Source organism: Dasypus novemcinctus, chromosome 17 (assembly GCF_030445035.2).
Source record: "Dasypus novemcinctus isolate mDasNov1 chromosome 17, mDasNov1.1.hap2, whole genome shotgun sequence".
In the NCBI taxonomy this organism is placed as follows: domain Eukaryota; kingdom Metazoa; phylum Chordata; class Mammalia; order Cingulata; family Dasypodidae; genus Dasypus; species Dasypus novemcinctus.
Window position 1 is genome coordinate 79,509,713 of NC_080689.1, and position 17,441 is coordinate 79,527,153.

Consider the following 17,441-nt stretch of genomic DNA (forward strand, 5'->3'; position numbering starts at 1 on the left):
GAAATTTGTGGTCATTACTGATTTTCTCTGTACTTAAAAAAAATGCTTGTGAAAACATTATTAAACAAAAGAAAGGAAACTTTCCTCCTCCCTCAAATGAACTAGCAACCAAGAGGCTGTCAGAAAACAATTGAGATCGGGATAGGCTTTTCCTATTTATTTGTGTGTTGAGGCAGGAGTATTGTGACTCAATGGTACTAAGGAAAGGAGGGACCCCAAAGCACGGAGGCCCAGACTGGGCAATAAAATTCCAGAAGAATGTGAGGCGTGCCCCAACCTGCTCCAGGAGGCAGCAGGCAGTGCAGGTGGCAAGGATCACCTCGAGACAGAAACGTCCCAGTTTTTGGGTATCCCGGAATGGCGAAGCTGGCTGTGAAGATTGGGAAGCTGGGGGGGCGCGTAGAGGGGGTGACAGCTAAGTGGGGAGTGGGGTTCAGAGAGGTGTCAGGGGCTGAGGGGGTGAGGGCTCAGAGTGGGTTTTGTTTTTTTAAAGATTTGTTTATTTATTTTTCTTTATTTCCCCTCCCCCCTCCCCCCAGGTGGATTTCTCATCTCTCTCCTCATTGTTTGCTCGCCTTTCTCCAGGAGGCACCAGGAAACCAACCCGGGACCTCCCACATGAAAGGGGAGTGCCCAGTGTCTGAGCCACATCCTCTCCTTGTGGGCCAAGGTGTCTGCTGGCCTGTGGCTTCTGCTCTTTGCACGGGCAGGCAGTGGGAGGCAGCATCTGCTCGTCTTTTAGGACGAGCACCGGGACCTGAACCCAGGACTTCCCGTATTGTAGGCAGGCTCCCAACTGGTTGAACCTTATCTGCTTCCCCAGAGTGGGTTTTTTTTTTTTTTTAAAGATTTATTTTTATTTATTTAATTCTCCTCCCCTCCCCCGGTTGTCTGTTTTCTGTGTCTTTTTGCTGCGTCTTGTTTCTTTGTCCGCTTCTGTTGTCGTCAGCGGCATGGGAAGTGTGGGCAGCGCCATTCCTGGGCAGGCTGCACTTTCTTTCGCGCTGGGCGGCTCTCCTTACGGGTGCACTCCTTGCGCGTGGGGCACCCCTACTCGGGGGACACCCCTGCGTGGCGCGGCACTCCTTGCGCGCATCAGCACTGCGCATGGGCCAGCTCCACATGGGTCAAGGAGGCCCGGGGTTTGAACCGCGGACCTCCCATGTGGTAGACGGACGCCCTAACCACTGGGCCAAAGTCCGTTTCCCCCCAGAGTGGGTTTTGATGGCCGTTTTGAAGGCCGCTAGAGCCAAGGCATCATCCTCCCTGTAGAAGGCAGAGATGGAAGTTGGCGGGGACTTTGGAGCCCTCCAAAGAAGGGGACCCATGTAAGAGTGGTGCTGGGGTGGGAGAGTGATGAGAAAGCGCAGAAGGTGGGTTTGAGAGAGACAGGGGGATGTAAAGGAATCAGCTTCCGAGAACAGATGCTGGGGAGGTGGGGGTGGGCTGGGCCTCTTGCTGGAACTCGAGAAACTGGTTACGGGCAGCTCAGATGAGGTCAGCCAACTCCCCTGAGAAACTCTTCACATCTCTTCCATGTCATCTTAGGGTGTGACTCAAATGGTGGTGGCTGTGTGGTCAGAAGTGTGTCCTCTGCTCTGACCAGCAACACCAGGGAGAAGTGCAAGAGCCCTCATGGTGGGATCCGTGCCTGGTGCGCTCAGAATCTCCTGTCCAGGGCACAGCAGGGTGTGCCTGCCATTTCTCAACAGCAGGCAGGTGTCCAGGGGCAGAAGGCACCCAGGTGATAGAAGAAGCCCTCAGAGTCAGCTGCTGCACGAACTGCCTCTGCAACAGCTGGTTTAGAGGGTGTTCAGGTGGGCGCATCTGGGGTGGGGCAGGGTTTAGAGGAGGCTAGGACATCCATGCATCCTTCACCCGTCATCTGGATCTCCTTCCTTTGTTTCTTCCTTCTAGACTAACTTCATCCATCCACCTACCCACCCATCCATCCTTCCATCTGCTTGTCCATCCATCCATCCATCCATCCACCCATCCATCCACCCATCCATCCATCATCCATCCATCCATTATCCACTCATCTGCCTGCCCATTCATCCATCCATCATCCACTCATCTGCCTGCCCATCCATCCATCCATCCCATCATCCACTCATCTGTCCGCCCATCCATCCGTCTGTCCATCTGCCCGTTGGTCCTTCTGTCCATCCACTGGGGCAAAATGAAATTTTGGAGGTGATGGATATGTTCCCTATTTTGACTGTTGTGATGGTTTCATGGGTGTATACATGTGGCAAAACTAATAAAATGCACACTTTATTTTTTTTTGAAAGCGGGAGATAGAATTTTTATCTCAAAGTTTCTCTGTCATTTTAATGCTCTAAAAATTCAAAATGGATATGCCATGTAAAAACAGACTTAAGGTACAAAATATTTCAAAATGTACAGATCAGTAACAACAATTAATATCATCAGGAGGCCTTTCAAGCTGAAGTACACTATGGAACCGTGATCTAATGGCTAAATATAAATATAAGCCACATTGCTAAATTGCAAAGAATTAGAAAGGGAAGGGAGATAAAATCCTAGGAGTTTTAAACATGGAGAGGTTTTTGATCATGGAAATATTTGAATATTATGGGAATCTTAGGGATGACTGGAGATCCTTTTGGAGTTGAAATGTATACAGTAAAACAAAAATGATACTGTTACGTAAAGTATAGAAGTTCTAGCAGATCTATGAGGACATCAAAAGTATAATGAAGCTGGCTATCATTCACACCTTAGAATTTAAAGTAAATCTAAGGCAATTCTTCTTTCCAACATAAAGATTCAACAAAGTTTAAAATGTAAATAAACAACAAAAAACAGATTTTTTTTGAAACCCATTGTCATGGTATACAGTATTCCCTAAAGTAAGAGATTTACTTTAAAAATTAGAATCCTTGTTTCTGGCAAAGTACATAATGGAAACTCCTGGATTTTAAAAGATCAATCTTATATGGATCACTAATTTTTAAAAGAATTTCTGATTACATTTTTCTTTCTTTTCCTTTTGCTCAGTAGCAAAAGAAAATTATATCCCAGATAGGTTTCTTCCTTTGGAATATGGTAGTTTCTCTGAAATCCTGGAACAATTTATAATATTTTACACAGTAAAGAAGTGATCATGGGGAGTGAGGAGTGTGGTACATGGGAACCTCTTATGTTTTTTAATGTAACTTTTTTTGTGATCTATTTATCTTAAAAAAAAAAAAGACATTAAAAAAAGAGCAGGAAAAAATTATAATCAAACTTCAATAGTTGAAATACATCAGAACAAAAATTTTGGTTAAAAACAAATACATGCATTACAAAAAAATGTCCTGAACCAAAAAAAAAAAAAAAAAAAAAAAGAAGTGACCATGCCTCAAGCTGAAGATTGTGAGTGACCAACTTGCTTTTTGCTCAAGAGCTGGATCTTTGAGATTATAAATAATGGGTATTGTGTTATGAGCAGTTTTATTAATGCCTCATTGAGATACTGTTAATAATATCCTATTAATCCTGAAAAATTGGTAAAATGCACACTTTAAAAGTGTGCAGGTGAGTGTCCCTTCATTGTATGTCAACAAAGTTGGAAAAAAGGAATGTAATTAGTAGTAGCTCAAAACTGGTAACAGCCCAAACGTCCATCAGTGGGAGAGTGGATGCATCGCGAACTGTCCATACTATGGAGTCCTGCTCAGCAACGAGCGGAATGGACGCCTCCTGCCCGCAGCGCGGGAGACCCGCACACGCAGTAGTGCTGAGCCAACGAAGTCCAACACGCTAGAATCCATTCTCTACGATTTCGATTATGGATATTTCAAAAATGGAGACTGCAGAATTTGCATGGGAAGCGGCTGTGGCTCAAGCAGTTGGGCTCCTGTCTACCATACGGGAGGTGCCGGATTCGATTCCCGGGGCCTCCTGGTGAAGGTGAGCGGGCCCAAGCAGCGAGCTGGCTTTAGTGGAGTGTTGGCCCGCGCAGGAGTGCTGGCCTGCACAGCAAGCTGGTCCAAGCAGAGAGCTGGCGCAGCAAGATGACGCGACACAAAGAGACACAGAGGAGAGACAATGAGACGCAGCAGACCAGGGAGCTGAGGTGGCGCAAGAGACTGAGCGTCTCTCTCCCACTCCAGAAGATCCCAGGATTGGTTCCCAGTGCTGCCTAAAGAAAAAACAAGCAGACACAGAAGAACACACAGTGAATGGACACAGGGAGAAGACAACGGGGTGGGGGCAGAATGTGTGATTAAAAAACTCTTAAAAAAAGAAGTTATATGCTTGGGTGGTAAAACTATAAAGACAAACAAAGACATGATTATCCTCGAGGTTCTGTGAGGAGCTGTTTCTGGCAGTGTTCTGGATAGTGTTTGCTTCCTAATAAAGCACCTTGTCTTGTGGACTATGTTTTACAATTCATAATTTAAATAGGGCAATATGTATATATTTACATGGAAAGACATAAAGAGGAAAGGAACTATGGAACAGTGGGAGTGTAAAGACTTAGGTTTTCCCTTTGCTGTTCGGTGCTGTTTGAATTTTTAATCATAACCACGTGCATGATAAAGAAAGGAAGGTCCTGAACCAGGGATTTGGAATCCCAACAGAAGAGGAAAAAGGAGGCAGGATGGTGGTTGTTGTTGTTGTGTGTGTGTGTGTGTGTGTGTGTTCTGGAGCGGAGGTGCAGGAGAGATGAAGAAATAAGGGAGGCCAGACATATTTTTAAAACTGCTGTTGCTTGTTTTAAAAAAGGAAAGGCTGATCTAGCCATTTTGCTAGGCATATACCCAGAAACAGGGACTTGAACAGATATTTGCACACTGATGTTCATTGAGGCAATGAGGCCAAAAGATAGAAGCTACTTAAGTGGTCATCAGTGGATGAATGGATAAACAAAATATGGTATATACAGATGATGGAAGAGTGTTCAGCCATAAAATGGGGTGAACAACATGGCTGAACCCTGAGGACATTATGTTGAGTGAAATAAGCCAGACACAGAAGGACAGCTATGTGATCTCACAGATATGAACTAACCACAATAAGCAAACTCAGGGTGAGATTCTAGAATCCAGGTTACCAGGGGATCGGCTGAGCTGATGCTTAACTTGTACAGAATGTTCACACAGGATGGTGATAAAGGTGTGGAAATGGGTGATGGTGATGACAGCTTGCTCTTGGGAGTGTAATCAGCAGCACTGAGCTTTAGAGGTGATGTGGTGTAAAGGGGAAACTTCAGGTCTTACATGTCACTAGAAAAAAAATTAAAAGGTAACACATTGGACTGTATAACAGTGAATGCAATTGTAGATGATGGACTAGAGTTAATAGTACAGGTATAAGAATGGTCTTTCATTAACTCTAACAAATGTATGATACTCATACATGGTGGTAATAACAGGGTAGCATATGGGAAAAATACACCTAATGTAAATTATGGAAGATAGAAGATGGTACAATTATAGTAATCTTTCATCAAGCATAACAAAAGTACTGTTAAGAAAAGCAAAACAACAACAACAACAAAGAAATAAAGAAAACAAAGAAAAAAATAACTACTGTTAAAAAATAATAAAATTATAAAAGATTGCTGCCATCAGTTTTAATGAATGTTCCACACCAATGGTAGGTGTGAGAGGAAGTGGGAATCCTGTGCTTTATATATTTTGGTTTTGTAAATCCACACTTTCTCAACGGAAAAAAAAAAAAATGGAGGGGCCACAAGCCGGAAAACGCACACAGACTCTCTAGAAGCTGAGAATAATCCTCAGAGAACAGCCGGTGAGAAAAAGGGAACCTCAGACCTCCAAATGCCTGGGTCTGAATTCTACCAGAAAGAGCCTGGAAGATACTCTGCCCCGCATTCTCCAGATGAGCGGCCACCCTGCAGCATCTTGACTTGTAGCCTTGTGAGAGCCAGAGCAGAGAAACCAGGGAGCCCACTCAGACTTCTGATTTACAGGAGCTGTGGGAAAGGAAATGAGTATTATTTTAAGCCACTAATTTTGTGGTCATTTGTTATGGTAACAGAAGAAAATTAACAGAGGTATGGACCGACATGAGCAATGGAAGTGATTTCTCAGCCGATTGCATACAGTCCTTAGAAAAGATATTCCATGGACGGGGGCTGCTGGGAGAAAAATGGAGAGAAGTTCGTTGGCTCCAGCTGGACATGCAGAGCAGTGGTGGGCAAGGTGGGTATGTCGGCCTCCTAAGGTCACTTGTCATCTCTGAACCCCAGGCGCACCCTCACTGACTGTAGACCTAGTAGCTAAACCCATAGGATTCTTAAGAACAAAATTTATGTGTGTGTGTGTTAGACACACTCCCAGATTTAGGGGACACGGTGCAGGCACAGAGACATACATTTTTAGTGAGTAAATTAGAACCACCTTTTCTTTTATGGGAGAAATGCAGAGATGAAGAAAGCTGCCTCAGGAGGACTCAGTGAAGGAAACAGGAAAATCTTAGGTATTTCAAGTGGAAGGATTTTAAACCAGGGAATTAGGTGCTTAAAACCTGAGTAGGAAAACAAAGCAAAACAAAACAAAACAAAACAAAAAAAACTGAGTAGGACTCAGTTTCCAGGTTCTGGATTAGACCTTGTTTTAGTTTGCTAAAGCTGCTCAAAGCAGATACCAAAAAAATGGGTTGGCTTTTAACAATGGGAATTTATTAGCTTATGAGCTTACATAAGCTAATTTCGAGGATGAGAAAAATGTCCATATCGAGGCATTATCAGGTGCAATTTTCTCCCCAAAGTCCAGCTGGGACTCCTCTGTCTCATGGCAAGGCACATGGCAGTGTCTTCTGGTCTTTCCCTTCTCTTCTGGGTTTTGTTGCTTTCGGCATCTGGCTTCCGTGGCTTTCTCTCTCTGTCTGAATTTCATTCCCTCATAAAGGACACCAAGAAGAGGATTAAGACTTCTTCTTAATGAGATGGGTCACTTCTAAACGTAAGATCCTACTCACAATGGATCCACACCCATAGGAATGGATTACAGCTTCAAACCACCACAGACCTCTAGGAATTCTCCCAGAGCAATTAAGAGTGTACCCACAGGAAGTGGATGTGACTCAAGTGATTGGGCTTCTGCCTCCACATGGGAGGTCCTGGGTTCGGTTCCCAGTGCCTCCTGGAGAAGGCGAGTTGGTGCGCAGGGCAGTCATGGTGAGCTGATGCAACAAGATGATGTAACAAAAGAGACACAAAAGAGGAAAGACAATGAGAGACACAAAAGACCAGGGCGCTGAGGTGGCTCAGGTGACTGAGCGTGTCTCTTCCACCTGGGAGGTCCCAGGTTCAATTCCCAGTGCCTCTTAAAGAGAAGATAAGCAGACAGAGAGCCACGGCAAATGGACACAGAGAGTAGACAGGTAAGTGCAAACAACAGCGGGGGACAGGGAGGGATAAATAAATAAAATAGATCTTTAAAAAAAGAAAAAAAGAATGTACCCATACCTACAACCCCTCTCTCCAAGGCTGCCCTGGTAGCTCAGACCTCGAGAACACACATCTGAAGCTGACCTCCAGAGGCCAGAAAGCCAGATTTATGGAGCCTCTTGGTATTAGAAATGCTGCTGCAGGAAAACCTCACACAGTCCCATGAACTTTTTCATCAGCAAAAACAGAAGAGGGCAGTAAGATGGCTTGGGTTTGGCCTCCCAACTCCCAGATGAGGGCCTTTACTTGTAAACCCGATTTTACCTTCAGAACCCAGGTTGCAAGGAGTTCTGGTAAGTGTGAGTTGAACTTTCCAACTCACTATATCTATAGATCAATTTGGGGAGAACTGCCATCTTAGCTATATTGGATTTTCCCATACATGAACACGGTATACTTTTCCATTTGTTTAGGTCTTTAATTTCTCTCAGAAATGTTCTGTAGCTTTTGGTATAGAGGTCTCATGCATATTTTGTTATATTTATTCCTGAGTATTCATATTTTTGGTGATACTGTAAATGGAATTATTTTTAAATTTTACTTTCCAATTGTTTACTGCAAGTACATGGAATACAATGGATTTCTGTACATGGACCTTGTATTCTTTCACCTTGTAAATTCATTTCTCAATCCTTGTAGTTATTTTATTAGATTTATTAGGGTTGTTGCCTCAGCAATTCTATTTCTAGAGTTCCTTTCTAAGGAAATAATTTGAAATATTTAAAGAATATACAACATCTATTGCATTATTAATCAGTGGCAAACAGCAAACTTTCTAAATGCCGAGCAATGGTTCAATGGATCCATGATATAATGAAAAATTATGAATTAAAAATGATTGAGGAAGAGCGGATGTGGCTCAAACAGGTGAGCGCCCACCTCCCACATGGTAGGTCTTGGGTTTGGTCCCTAGTTCCTCCTAAAGAAAAAACAGACAACAAATAGACAACAAGTAGACATTGAGCAAAAACAATGAGCAGGCAACAAGCAAAACTCAGTGAGTAGACAACGAGCAATAACAACAAGCAAGACAGCGAACAAATAACAAGCAGGCAATGACGGGAAATGGACTTGTCCCAGTGGTTAGGGCGTCCGTCTACCATATGGGAGGTCCGCGGTTCAAACCCTGGGCCTCCTTGACCCGTGTGGAGCTGGCCATGCGCAGTGCTGATGCACGCAAGGAGTGCCCTGCCACGCAGGGGTGTCCCCCGCGTAGGGGAGCCCCACACTCAAGGAGTGCGCCCCATAAGGAGAGCCGCCCAGCGCGAAAGAAAGTGCAGCCTGCCCAGGAATGGTGCCACCCACACTTCCCGTGCCGCTGACGACAACAGAAGCGGACAAAGAAACAAGATGCAGCAAATAGACACAGAGAACAGACAACCAGGGGAGGGGGGGAATTAAAAATAAAATAAATAAATCTTAAAAAAAAAAAAAAAAGCAGGCAATGAGCAAAAGAAACCAAACAATCAAGGAGCAAACATTGCTCAAGCAGCTGAGCACCTGCCTCCCACACAGGAGGTCCCAGGTTTGGTTCCCAATACATCCTAAAGAAAAAACAGACAACGAGGAAAAACCAAAAACAAAACAATGAGCAGACAATGAGCAAACAACAAGCAAAAACAGTGAGCAAACAGACGAGGGAGCCGTGTTTGAGTGGGGGGAAAGACATAACAGTGTTTATCTACCGTATTTTCTCATCTGTTCATGTTTCATCTCCCTTTGATGGGCACTTATGTAGCTTCTAGGCTTCTGCAATTGCAAACGTCTCCTTATACCCCTTTGCACATGTGTAATCCTAGAAATGGAATTTCTGGGTCAAAGGATCCTTATCAAACATTAGTAAGTTTGATAAAAGACTGACAGCTGACAAAAACAAAAGAAAACAAAACTGAATTTTAGCGTTTGCCAACTTCCATGGTAAATATGCCTCCTGCCACGACCAATTTTAAGTGACCAGCGTGAAGTCACTGAACGTGGCACTGGGAAGGGTTCTTAAAAACAGCTCGTACAAAGTGGTGCAATCGGTGGTTTACCTTCCTTCCAGTGCATTGTCGAAACTTTCATCTTGCTAAAACATGACATGTCAGTTGGAGAAAATACAGCGTTTACTAGGACACGGAGACTGAAATGACTATAGACAAAGAAAGATTTATTGAGAAGCTCTCGCGACGGAGGGGTCTGAAGAACAGACGTCAGCCCCCCCTCCAGCATGGTGGGGGCCTGAAGAGAGACTTCAGCCCACTCCTGAATTTATACAGAACTTTCCTAGGTGGGGAATGATAGTTAGTGGGAGGGGGTCGAGGGTCCGAGTGAGGTGCAGGGGCCAACAGGAAGCCCTAGAGGTGAGAACTTGCCCGACAGTGACTAGGAGGTAATGGGCTGGGGAGTCATGGTTCCTGGAATGCTGCAGGAGCAGGTGCTTCTTTGATCTGTAGGGATTTTATCTCCCTCTGATATGCAGGTGGGAAGGTTTCCATTTCCCTTTGCCCCCGTCTCTATGTGGTTTCTCTGTTCAACCTGTGGGGTAGTGCCGTGCCCTTGGACACGTAGGCTCATGGGGGTGGGGTTAGCCTTTCCTAGTGCACATCAGGGGAAACTGAGCCACAGCTTGTTGATTACTGCAAACCTCTAACATCAGTGTAATTTGAATTTACATTTTCTTTGTTGTGAGTGAGGGCGAGCAGCTTTTCATTAAATTTATGGGCCACTTGCTTATTTTTCTATAAACTATTCATATCTTTTACCCCTTGCTCATTTTTCTATTGATTTGTTGTTGTTTTTTCCTTACTTATTTCCAGGAACTCTGTAGGTATATTAAGGAAATTGGTCTCTTTTTATATGAAGTTCAAATTTTTTAAAAAGTTTTTCTTTTATCTTTAAGTTCCCTTTTATCCTACAGAGTAATTTTTTTTAGGTAGTTGAATTTACTGTTTTATTTTTCTATGGCATTGGTTTCAGGGTCATATTAAGGAAGATCTTCCCACGGTAAGATAATTTTTAAAAATCCCTACGTTTTGCTCTAGTAGTCTTATTGTTTCAATTTTATAAGTAAAATTCTCTATGCAGCTGAGATTTATTTTAGCTAAAGTTCTGAAGTATGGCTCCAACTTACCCTTTTTTTTAAAAAAATAATTTTTTATTACATTCAGAAAATATGAGGTCCCCATATACCCCCCACCCCCTCACCCCACTCCTCCCCCCATAACAACAACCTCCTCCATCATCATGAGACACTCATTGCACTTGGTGAATACATCTCTGAGCACCGCTGCACCTCATGGTCGATGGTCCACACCAGAGCCCACACTCTCTCATAGTCCACAACTTACCCTTTTCAACCAAACGGCTTCCCCTGTGCCCCGGGCGACTTGTGACCAGGTCCTCTCTTCCCCCAGGACCTGGCGATCTCAGAGCTCTGAAAGAGCAGAGCCCAGACCTCTCACGACCCGGGGGTCTCACAACTCCGTTAACTTTGTCTTCTACCCTCAAGACCGGCAGGCCAGGACTTACAGGAACATCTGGTTTTACCTAAATTCCCACATCAGAGAGCGGCACAAGTCACCGGGGACGGTCCCCTGCCTTGCTGTGGTCTTCGCCCCGAGGCCACAGTGACAGGAGGTTAGGGTGAAGAGCTGCTGGGGCGCAGGGGGGGCCGCTGGGGCTCACGGGTGGGCCCTGGGGGTGGTGGAGGGGGAGGCGTAAGGGGCCAGCGCTGGGGGGGCCTGCGGAAGCGGGAGCGGAAGACCTGGGCGGTGGGCCTTGCCGTCCCCGCGGAGGGGCTGGCTCCCCCCCAGCCTCGCTCCCGGCAGGCCGTGTGGCTTAGGTCAGTCCCTCCGCCCCCTTGGCCTCAGTTTCCTCATCTGAGCCGTGGAGGGGTTGAGTTAGTGTTTCCACATTGCACACAGGATGCCTGGTTCAACCAGAATTTCAGATAAACAACAAATGCATTTATCCTCTACAATTTTGGGGGTATATCTATACTAAAAAACCAAAAGTGTTGTTGATCTGAAATTCCCATTTGATTGGGCCTATTTATTTGCTAAACCACATAGGGATGGTCAGAGGGGCGCGAGGGAGAGACATCCGCCTGGACCCCCAAGGGGAAGAGGGGAAGGGGCTTTGGGGGGCGGCCACAGCTGGCGCTCTGACGCCTCGGGTGGCCAGGGCTTCTTCCGTTCCTCGCCCCTGGCGGGTGAGCTGTCCTGTCACCTGCTGCTCGACAGCTACCCGCAAAACCCCAGCTCTGACAGCTCCAGCGGCTGGGGGGGGTGGGGTGGGGGCGAGGGGCGTGGAAACTGCGATATCACCCGCACCCCCACTTCCCCACGAACTCGCGTTAGCTGCTTGTGGTTGACCCCGTGATGCGGGGGCGGCGGCCCCTGGAGGCAGCGTTCAGGGGGGTCCCGCCTGCATAAAGCGGGGCGCGCGGGCCCCGGGCCGCAGTCCACCATGACCTGGCCGGCCCTGCTGCTCGCCTCGGCGCTCCTGGCCAGCCCAGGTAAGGGCGGACTCGCCGCCGGCCCCCCGGGGACCCCCGATGCCGGGCTCCGCGGCCGCCTGGCCGTCCCGGGGGGCCGCGCCCTGCCCTGGGCTCTGGCTCCCGGGGTCCCGCGGGGGGTCCCGGGGCAGGTGGGTGGCGGCGCCCGAGGGAAGGAAGCGCCCTGGCCTGGCCGCGGACGCCCTCGGGGGCTCCGGCGTTCCCTCGGGCCCTGACGCCCCAGGATCCCAGCAGGGCTGGCCAGCCAGGGGGGTCCCTGCCCTCGGCGCGCCCCTGCCCTGGGCACCCAGCCCGGCGTGCCTGCGGAGGGCCAGGGCGGGCGACGGGAGTCAGCGCGGGCCTGGGGCCCCTGCCCAGGGTGCTTCCTGCAAGGAGGGAGGAGAAGACCCCTGGAAGGGAGAGGAGGAGGGGCATCTCCTTCTAGACCAGCTCATGGGCCCCAACTGTGTGAGAATGGGGGCGTCTGGAGAAGGACCTTGAGGACAGGCCTCTGCTGAGCGCCGCCTCCTCGGGCCCGGCCCCCCCGCGCCCCCACGGCCCCGGCTCTCCCCGCTCTCTGTCCCCCGCCTCCCCTCAGGGTCCCCCGGCTGCCTCTCAGGGTCCCCCTGGCTTTCCCCGCTCCGTCCCTCCGGCATCTCTCAGGGTGCCCCTGGCCACTCTCAGGGTCCCCTGTCCTCCTCTCAGGGTCCCCCCGGACTCCTCTCAGGGACCCCCCGCCTCCTCTCAGGGACCCCCCACCTCCTCTCAGGGTCCCCCCGGCCTCCCCTCAGGCCCCGACTCTCCCCGCCGCGTCCCCCCGCGGAGCGGGCCCGCTGACGCTGCTTCTCCCGCAGGCTGGGCCTCCTCTCCTCTGACGCCCGAGTGCTGTGGCCTCGGCCCTGCCTTCTGGTGCCAGGACCTGGCGACGGCCCGCCTGTGCGATGCCGAGCAGCTCTGCCAGGCCCTGGCCTGGGCCGGCCTCCAGGTACCCGGCTGGCTCCGCGCCCCGCGCCCCTGCCCTGCCCCGGGGGCCGCCCTGCCCCAGGGCCACCCTGCCCTGCCCTGCCCTGTCCTGTCCTGCCCTGCCCTGCCCCGGGGCCTCCCTGCGCCTGCCCTGCCCCGGGGGCCTGCCCTGCCCTGCCCCGGGGGCTGCCCTGCCCTGCCCTGCCCCGGGGCCTCCCTGCCCTGCCCTGCCCCGGGGACTGCCCTGCCCTGCCCTGCCCCGGGGGCCCCTGCCCTGCCCCGGGGGCCCCTGCCCTGCCCTGCCCCGGGGGCCCCTGCCCTGCCCCGGGGGCCGCCCTGCCCCAGGGCCATCCTGCCCTGCCCCTGCCACTGTCCTGTCCTGCCCTGCCTGCCCTGCCCCGGGGCCTCCCTGCCCTGCCCTGCCCCGGGGCCTCCCTGCCCTGCCCTGCCCTGCCCCGGGGCCTCCCTGCCCTGCCTGCCCTGCCCCGGGGGCTGCCCTGCCCTGCCCTGCCCCGGGGCCTCCCTGCCCTGCCCTGCCCCGGGGGCTGCCCTGCCCTGCCCTGCCCCAGGGGCCCCTGCCCTGCCCCGGGGGCCGCCCTGCCCCGGGGGGCCCCTGCCCCTGCCCCGGGGGCCGCCCTGCCCCAGGGCCACCCTGCCCTGCCCTGTGCCCTGTCCTGCCCTGCCCTGCCCTGCCCCGGGGCCTCCCTGCCCTGCCCTGCCCCGGGGGCCGCCCTGCCCTGCCCTGCCCCGGGGGCCCCTGCCCTGCCCCTGCCCCGGGGGCCGCCCCTGCCCTGCCCTGCCCTGCCCTGCCCCGGGGGCCGCCCTGCCCTGCCCTGCCCCGGGGGCCCCTGCCCTGCCCTGCCCCGGGGGCCGCCCTGCCCTGCCCTGCCCTGGGGGGCCCCTGCCCTGCCCCGCCCCGGGGCCTCCTGCCCTGCCCTGCCCCGGGGGGCCGCCCTGCCCTGCCCTGCCCTGGCCCGGGGGCCGCCCTGCCCTGCCCCGGGGCCTCCCTGCCCTGCCCTGCCCTGGGGGCCCCTGCCCTGCCCTGCCCCGGGGGCCGCCCTGCCCTGCCCTGCCCTGGGGCCGCCCCTGCCCTGCCCTGGGGGGCCCCTGCCCTGCCCTGCCCTGCCCCGGGGCCGCCCTGCCCTGCCCTGGGGGGCCCCTGCCCTGCCCTGCCCTGCCCTGCCCCGGGGCCGCCCTGCCCTGCCCTGAGGGCCCTTGCCCTGCCCTGCCCCGGGGCCTCCTGCCCTGCCCTGCCCCGGGGGCCGCCCTGCCCTGCCCTGCCCTGCCCCGGGGCCTCCTGCCCTGCCCTGGGCTCCTCTCCCGCCCGGCCCTGTGGCGGGGGCTGCGCGGGCCAGGCGCGGCTGTGCGGTGGAGCCGCTGGGGCCCCGCCGGCCTGGCTGGGGGGGTGGGGGCTGCGGGAGCCGGCCTTCTCCGAGAGGGGTCCCGCAGGGCCTGGCACTCTGAGGAGCCTGGGGACGGAACAGAGATGGGCAAATTCTGGGCTGGGGAAAGGGGCTGTGGGGGGAGGACGGCAGGTTCTGGGGCCCTTGGGCCCCCCGAGACTAGCAGGAAGGACAGGGCCACCCACCTGGGTCAAGCCCGAAGGGACATATCCCGGCTCAGACATCACGGAAAGGCGGAGAGGGTCCATCTTAAAGGGCTTCCCTTCCTCCCAGGACAACCTGCTGCCCCCAAAAAGAGGAATTTGGCTTCGCCTGTGGGATCTGTAAGCGGATAATGGAGAAGCTGGTGGATCTGGTGGGACCCGAGCCCAATCAGGTGAGGCCCCCTGCCTGCTGGCGGCCCCGGGGAGGGGCCGGGGGAGGGCCTCCTGGGAGGCGGCACGCTCCCTGCAGAGCCGCTTGGCGCGGGTCGTGGGTCTGGGGAAGACACGGAATGCCGTGACACGCTGGCTGTGGGAAAGGGGGGGGCAGGGGCTTCGTCAGCGCCTCGAGGGGCCTTTGTCCCTGGACAAGCCAGGGACCCTCTGTCCCCTCTATCCCGGGCCGCAGAACGGGGCCAGTCCTAGCCCCTGGCAGGCAAGGTGACCAAACCTTAAGTGACCCAAGGGCGGGGGGGCATGTACTGAACCCCACGTCCAGAGCTGAGCCAGCGCCCAGCGAGTGGGCGTGTGACCACCAGGAGGGATTGCTTTCCTCCCCTCCCCCCCCAACCTGCCCCCCTCTCAAGCCAGGCTCGGGCCAGGGCCTCCAGGGGCTGGAGGAGGGGGCTGAGCACTGTCCCACCAGCCTCTGCTCCCATGGCCCCTGGCGCCGGCCCCCTGGCACCCAGCCCTCCCATTGCCAGAGCCTCCCGGGGCCTGGGGCCGCCGGGGTCTGCGGGGGGCGGGGTGCAGAGCTGGGCGGGACTCCCCCGGTACTCACGCCGCCCTCCCACACACGCTGTGCTGCTTGTTGCAGGCCAGCGTTTCCCAGGCTGCGTCCCGCGTGTGCAGCAAGGTGGGGCCCCTGAAAAACGCCATGCCAGAAGATCCTGGAGAAGTTTCTTCAGCGCATCTCCAAGGATATCTTGGACGGCAAAACCGCCAGGGACATCTGTGTGGACCTGAAGATGTGCAAACCTCGTGCAGGTAGGTGCAGGGGCGACGACAGGGGTGCTTTCCCAAGAGCCCAGGACAGGCCGCCTGAGTGAGCGGGACACGGCTTCAGAACTCAGAAGGTCCCTCCCTCATGGGGAGCTCAGGCAGCTCCCGTGCGTCCCCCGTCTTCGTTTGCCAAAGGCTGCCAGTGCGAAAATACCAGAAGTGCCTTGGCTCCTATGAAGGAGACTTATTTGGGGTAAAAGCCTACAGTCCCGAGGCCATGAAATGTGCACCATAAGGCACCATCAGAGATGCTTTCCCACCAAAATCAGCTGCTGGTGATGCTGGCATCCGGCCACGCGGCAAGGCGAGGTGGCGGCTGACCCCTGCCGAGCTCCCCCGCCTTCCCCTCCGGGCTCACCAGCTCCTGGAGCTCAGCTGGGGGCGATCAGGCCCTCTCTCCCTGGGCCTTGTTTCCTTGAGCCTCGGGAGCGTCTCTGTCTTTCTGCAGCTCTAGGCAAACCTGGAGTCCTCTCTCTCACATGGTAGGGTCGAAAGAGTAGCTCTCTCTTATTCTCTCTCTCTTGTTAATTTTTTTAAGACCCAGCAAGAGGGTGGAGACCCAACCTGGGGCATACCTCGCTGACACAGATCAATCCAAAGCCTTCAAGCGACCTAATCAAGGCCCCTTAACTGATTCTAATGCAATCAAAGGGTCCCCCCACCCACAGGGATGGATTAGTTTTAAGAACATCTTTTCTGGGGTTCACACAAAAAAAAACCCTCCAAACCTTCTGAACTTCCTTGTCATGTTATAGTGCTCCTCTGCCCCCCACACTGGAAAGTGTGGAGAAGTTGGGTAGGTGAACTTTAGCGCAAAGTATCAGAGAAATACCAGTGAAGAGCTTGGCTTTGGACACAGGCAGTCCTGGGGCAAAAGTCTGGTCTCCATCTCTCTCTAACTGTGTGACCTTGGGTAAAGAACTAGGACCTCTCTGAACTTCAGTTTCCTCCTCTGTGAATGGGGCATAGTAAATCCCAGTTTCTGAGGGTTGGAATGAGAATTAAACGAGATCATCGTGTATAGAGAGCTTAACGTGTAGGAAATGCCCCCAAACTGGGGGCTGGACATGTCAGCACCTGGCACAGGGGTGGGGGCAGGGCCTGCCTTATCCCCCAAGCCAAGGAGGGCCTGGGAGCTGGGCTCGGAGACCCCGCTGGGCAGGGAGGGCGTTCTGGTCCTTTTCTTCCCTGGCTGCGAGAGATTGGCCGGGAAGGGCCCTCTGTGACTAGACTCACCTGGGGTCCAGGACTGGTGCTTGCTGGAAAGTCTAGGGTCGCCCTGCAGTGCAGGGTCCCTACCGTTTCCTGTCGTTGGAGCCTGTGGCTCCCGTCTGCCGGGCTGTGACTCTGGGTGTGCTCAGCAGGGGGCTCCAGGACCTGGCTTCTCCCCAGGCACCTGCAGGCCTGGCCACAGCCGGCTCCTCTCTCCTCCAGGCCTCCTCTGAGCCTCCGGGAAGGAAGCGCGGAAGGCTGGCGCCCGCTCTCAGATCCTGGGACTCCAGTCTTCTCCGCTGGCACCTTGCTGCCTCGGCCTTATCCACCCCCCACTGTTCTCCCCCAACCCCTTCCGCCGCCCTCTCCTCGCAGCGGAATAAAAGGCAATGCCACTTTTCCGCTGCAGCTACTTTTCCTTTTGGCAAACCATTCAATAAAGCTTTGTTGAGACTCATATGTTCCAAACGTTGTTCGTAGAATAATTACTGAGTACTCATTAAAGCCACACATTGTTCCAGGAGCCCGGCAAGATCGGCAGGGTGAGAGCTGGGGTTATTTATTTATTATTTTTTCTTTTTTCTTTTGTCTTTATTTTTTTAATGTTACATTAAAAAAATATAAGGTCCTCATATACCCCCCCTACCCCACTCCTCCCCCCATAACAACAATCTCCTCCATCATCATGAGACATTCATTGCATTTGGTGAATACATCTCTGAGCACCGCTGCACCTCATGGTCAATGGTCCA

The 17,441-nt window shown here is 53.0% G+C and overlaps 1 protein-coding gene across 1 annotated transcript; it reads left to right on the plus strand.

The window, feature by feature from the left end:
• Positions 1-11,793: 11,793 nt before the first annotated feature.
• Positions 11,794-17,146, plus strand: GNLY (granulysin). Its single transcript, XM_071208663.1, has 5 exons — positions 11,794-11,930; positions 12,764-12,894; positions 14,549-14,651; positions 15,293-15,462; positions 16,912-17,146. Exons 1-3 carry the CDS (start codon positions 11,882-11,884, stop codon positions 14,600-14,602), a joined length of 234 nt encoding a protein of 77 aa, XP_071064764.1. The 5' UTR covers positions 11,794-11,881; the 3' UTR covers positions 14,603-14,651; positions 15,293-15,462; positions 16,912-17,146.
• Positions 17,147-17,441: the final 295 nt, after the last annotated feature.

Coding starts and splice junctions, on each gene's coding strand:
- GNLY (XM_071208663.1), top strand. CDS start 11,882: ATGACCTGGCCGGCCCTGCTGCTCGCCTCGGCGCTCCTGGCCAGCCCA. Junction 11,931..12,763: donor GGCGCTCCTGGCCAGCCCAG/GTAAGGGCGGAC, acceptor CTTCTCCCGCAG/GCTGGGCCTCCTCTCCTCTG. Junction 12,895..14,548: donor TGGCCTGGGCCGGCCTCCAG/GTACCCGGCTGG, acceptor CCTTCCTCCCAG/GACAACCTGCTGCCCCCAAA.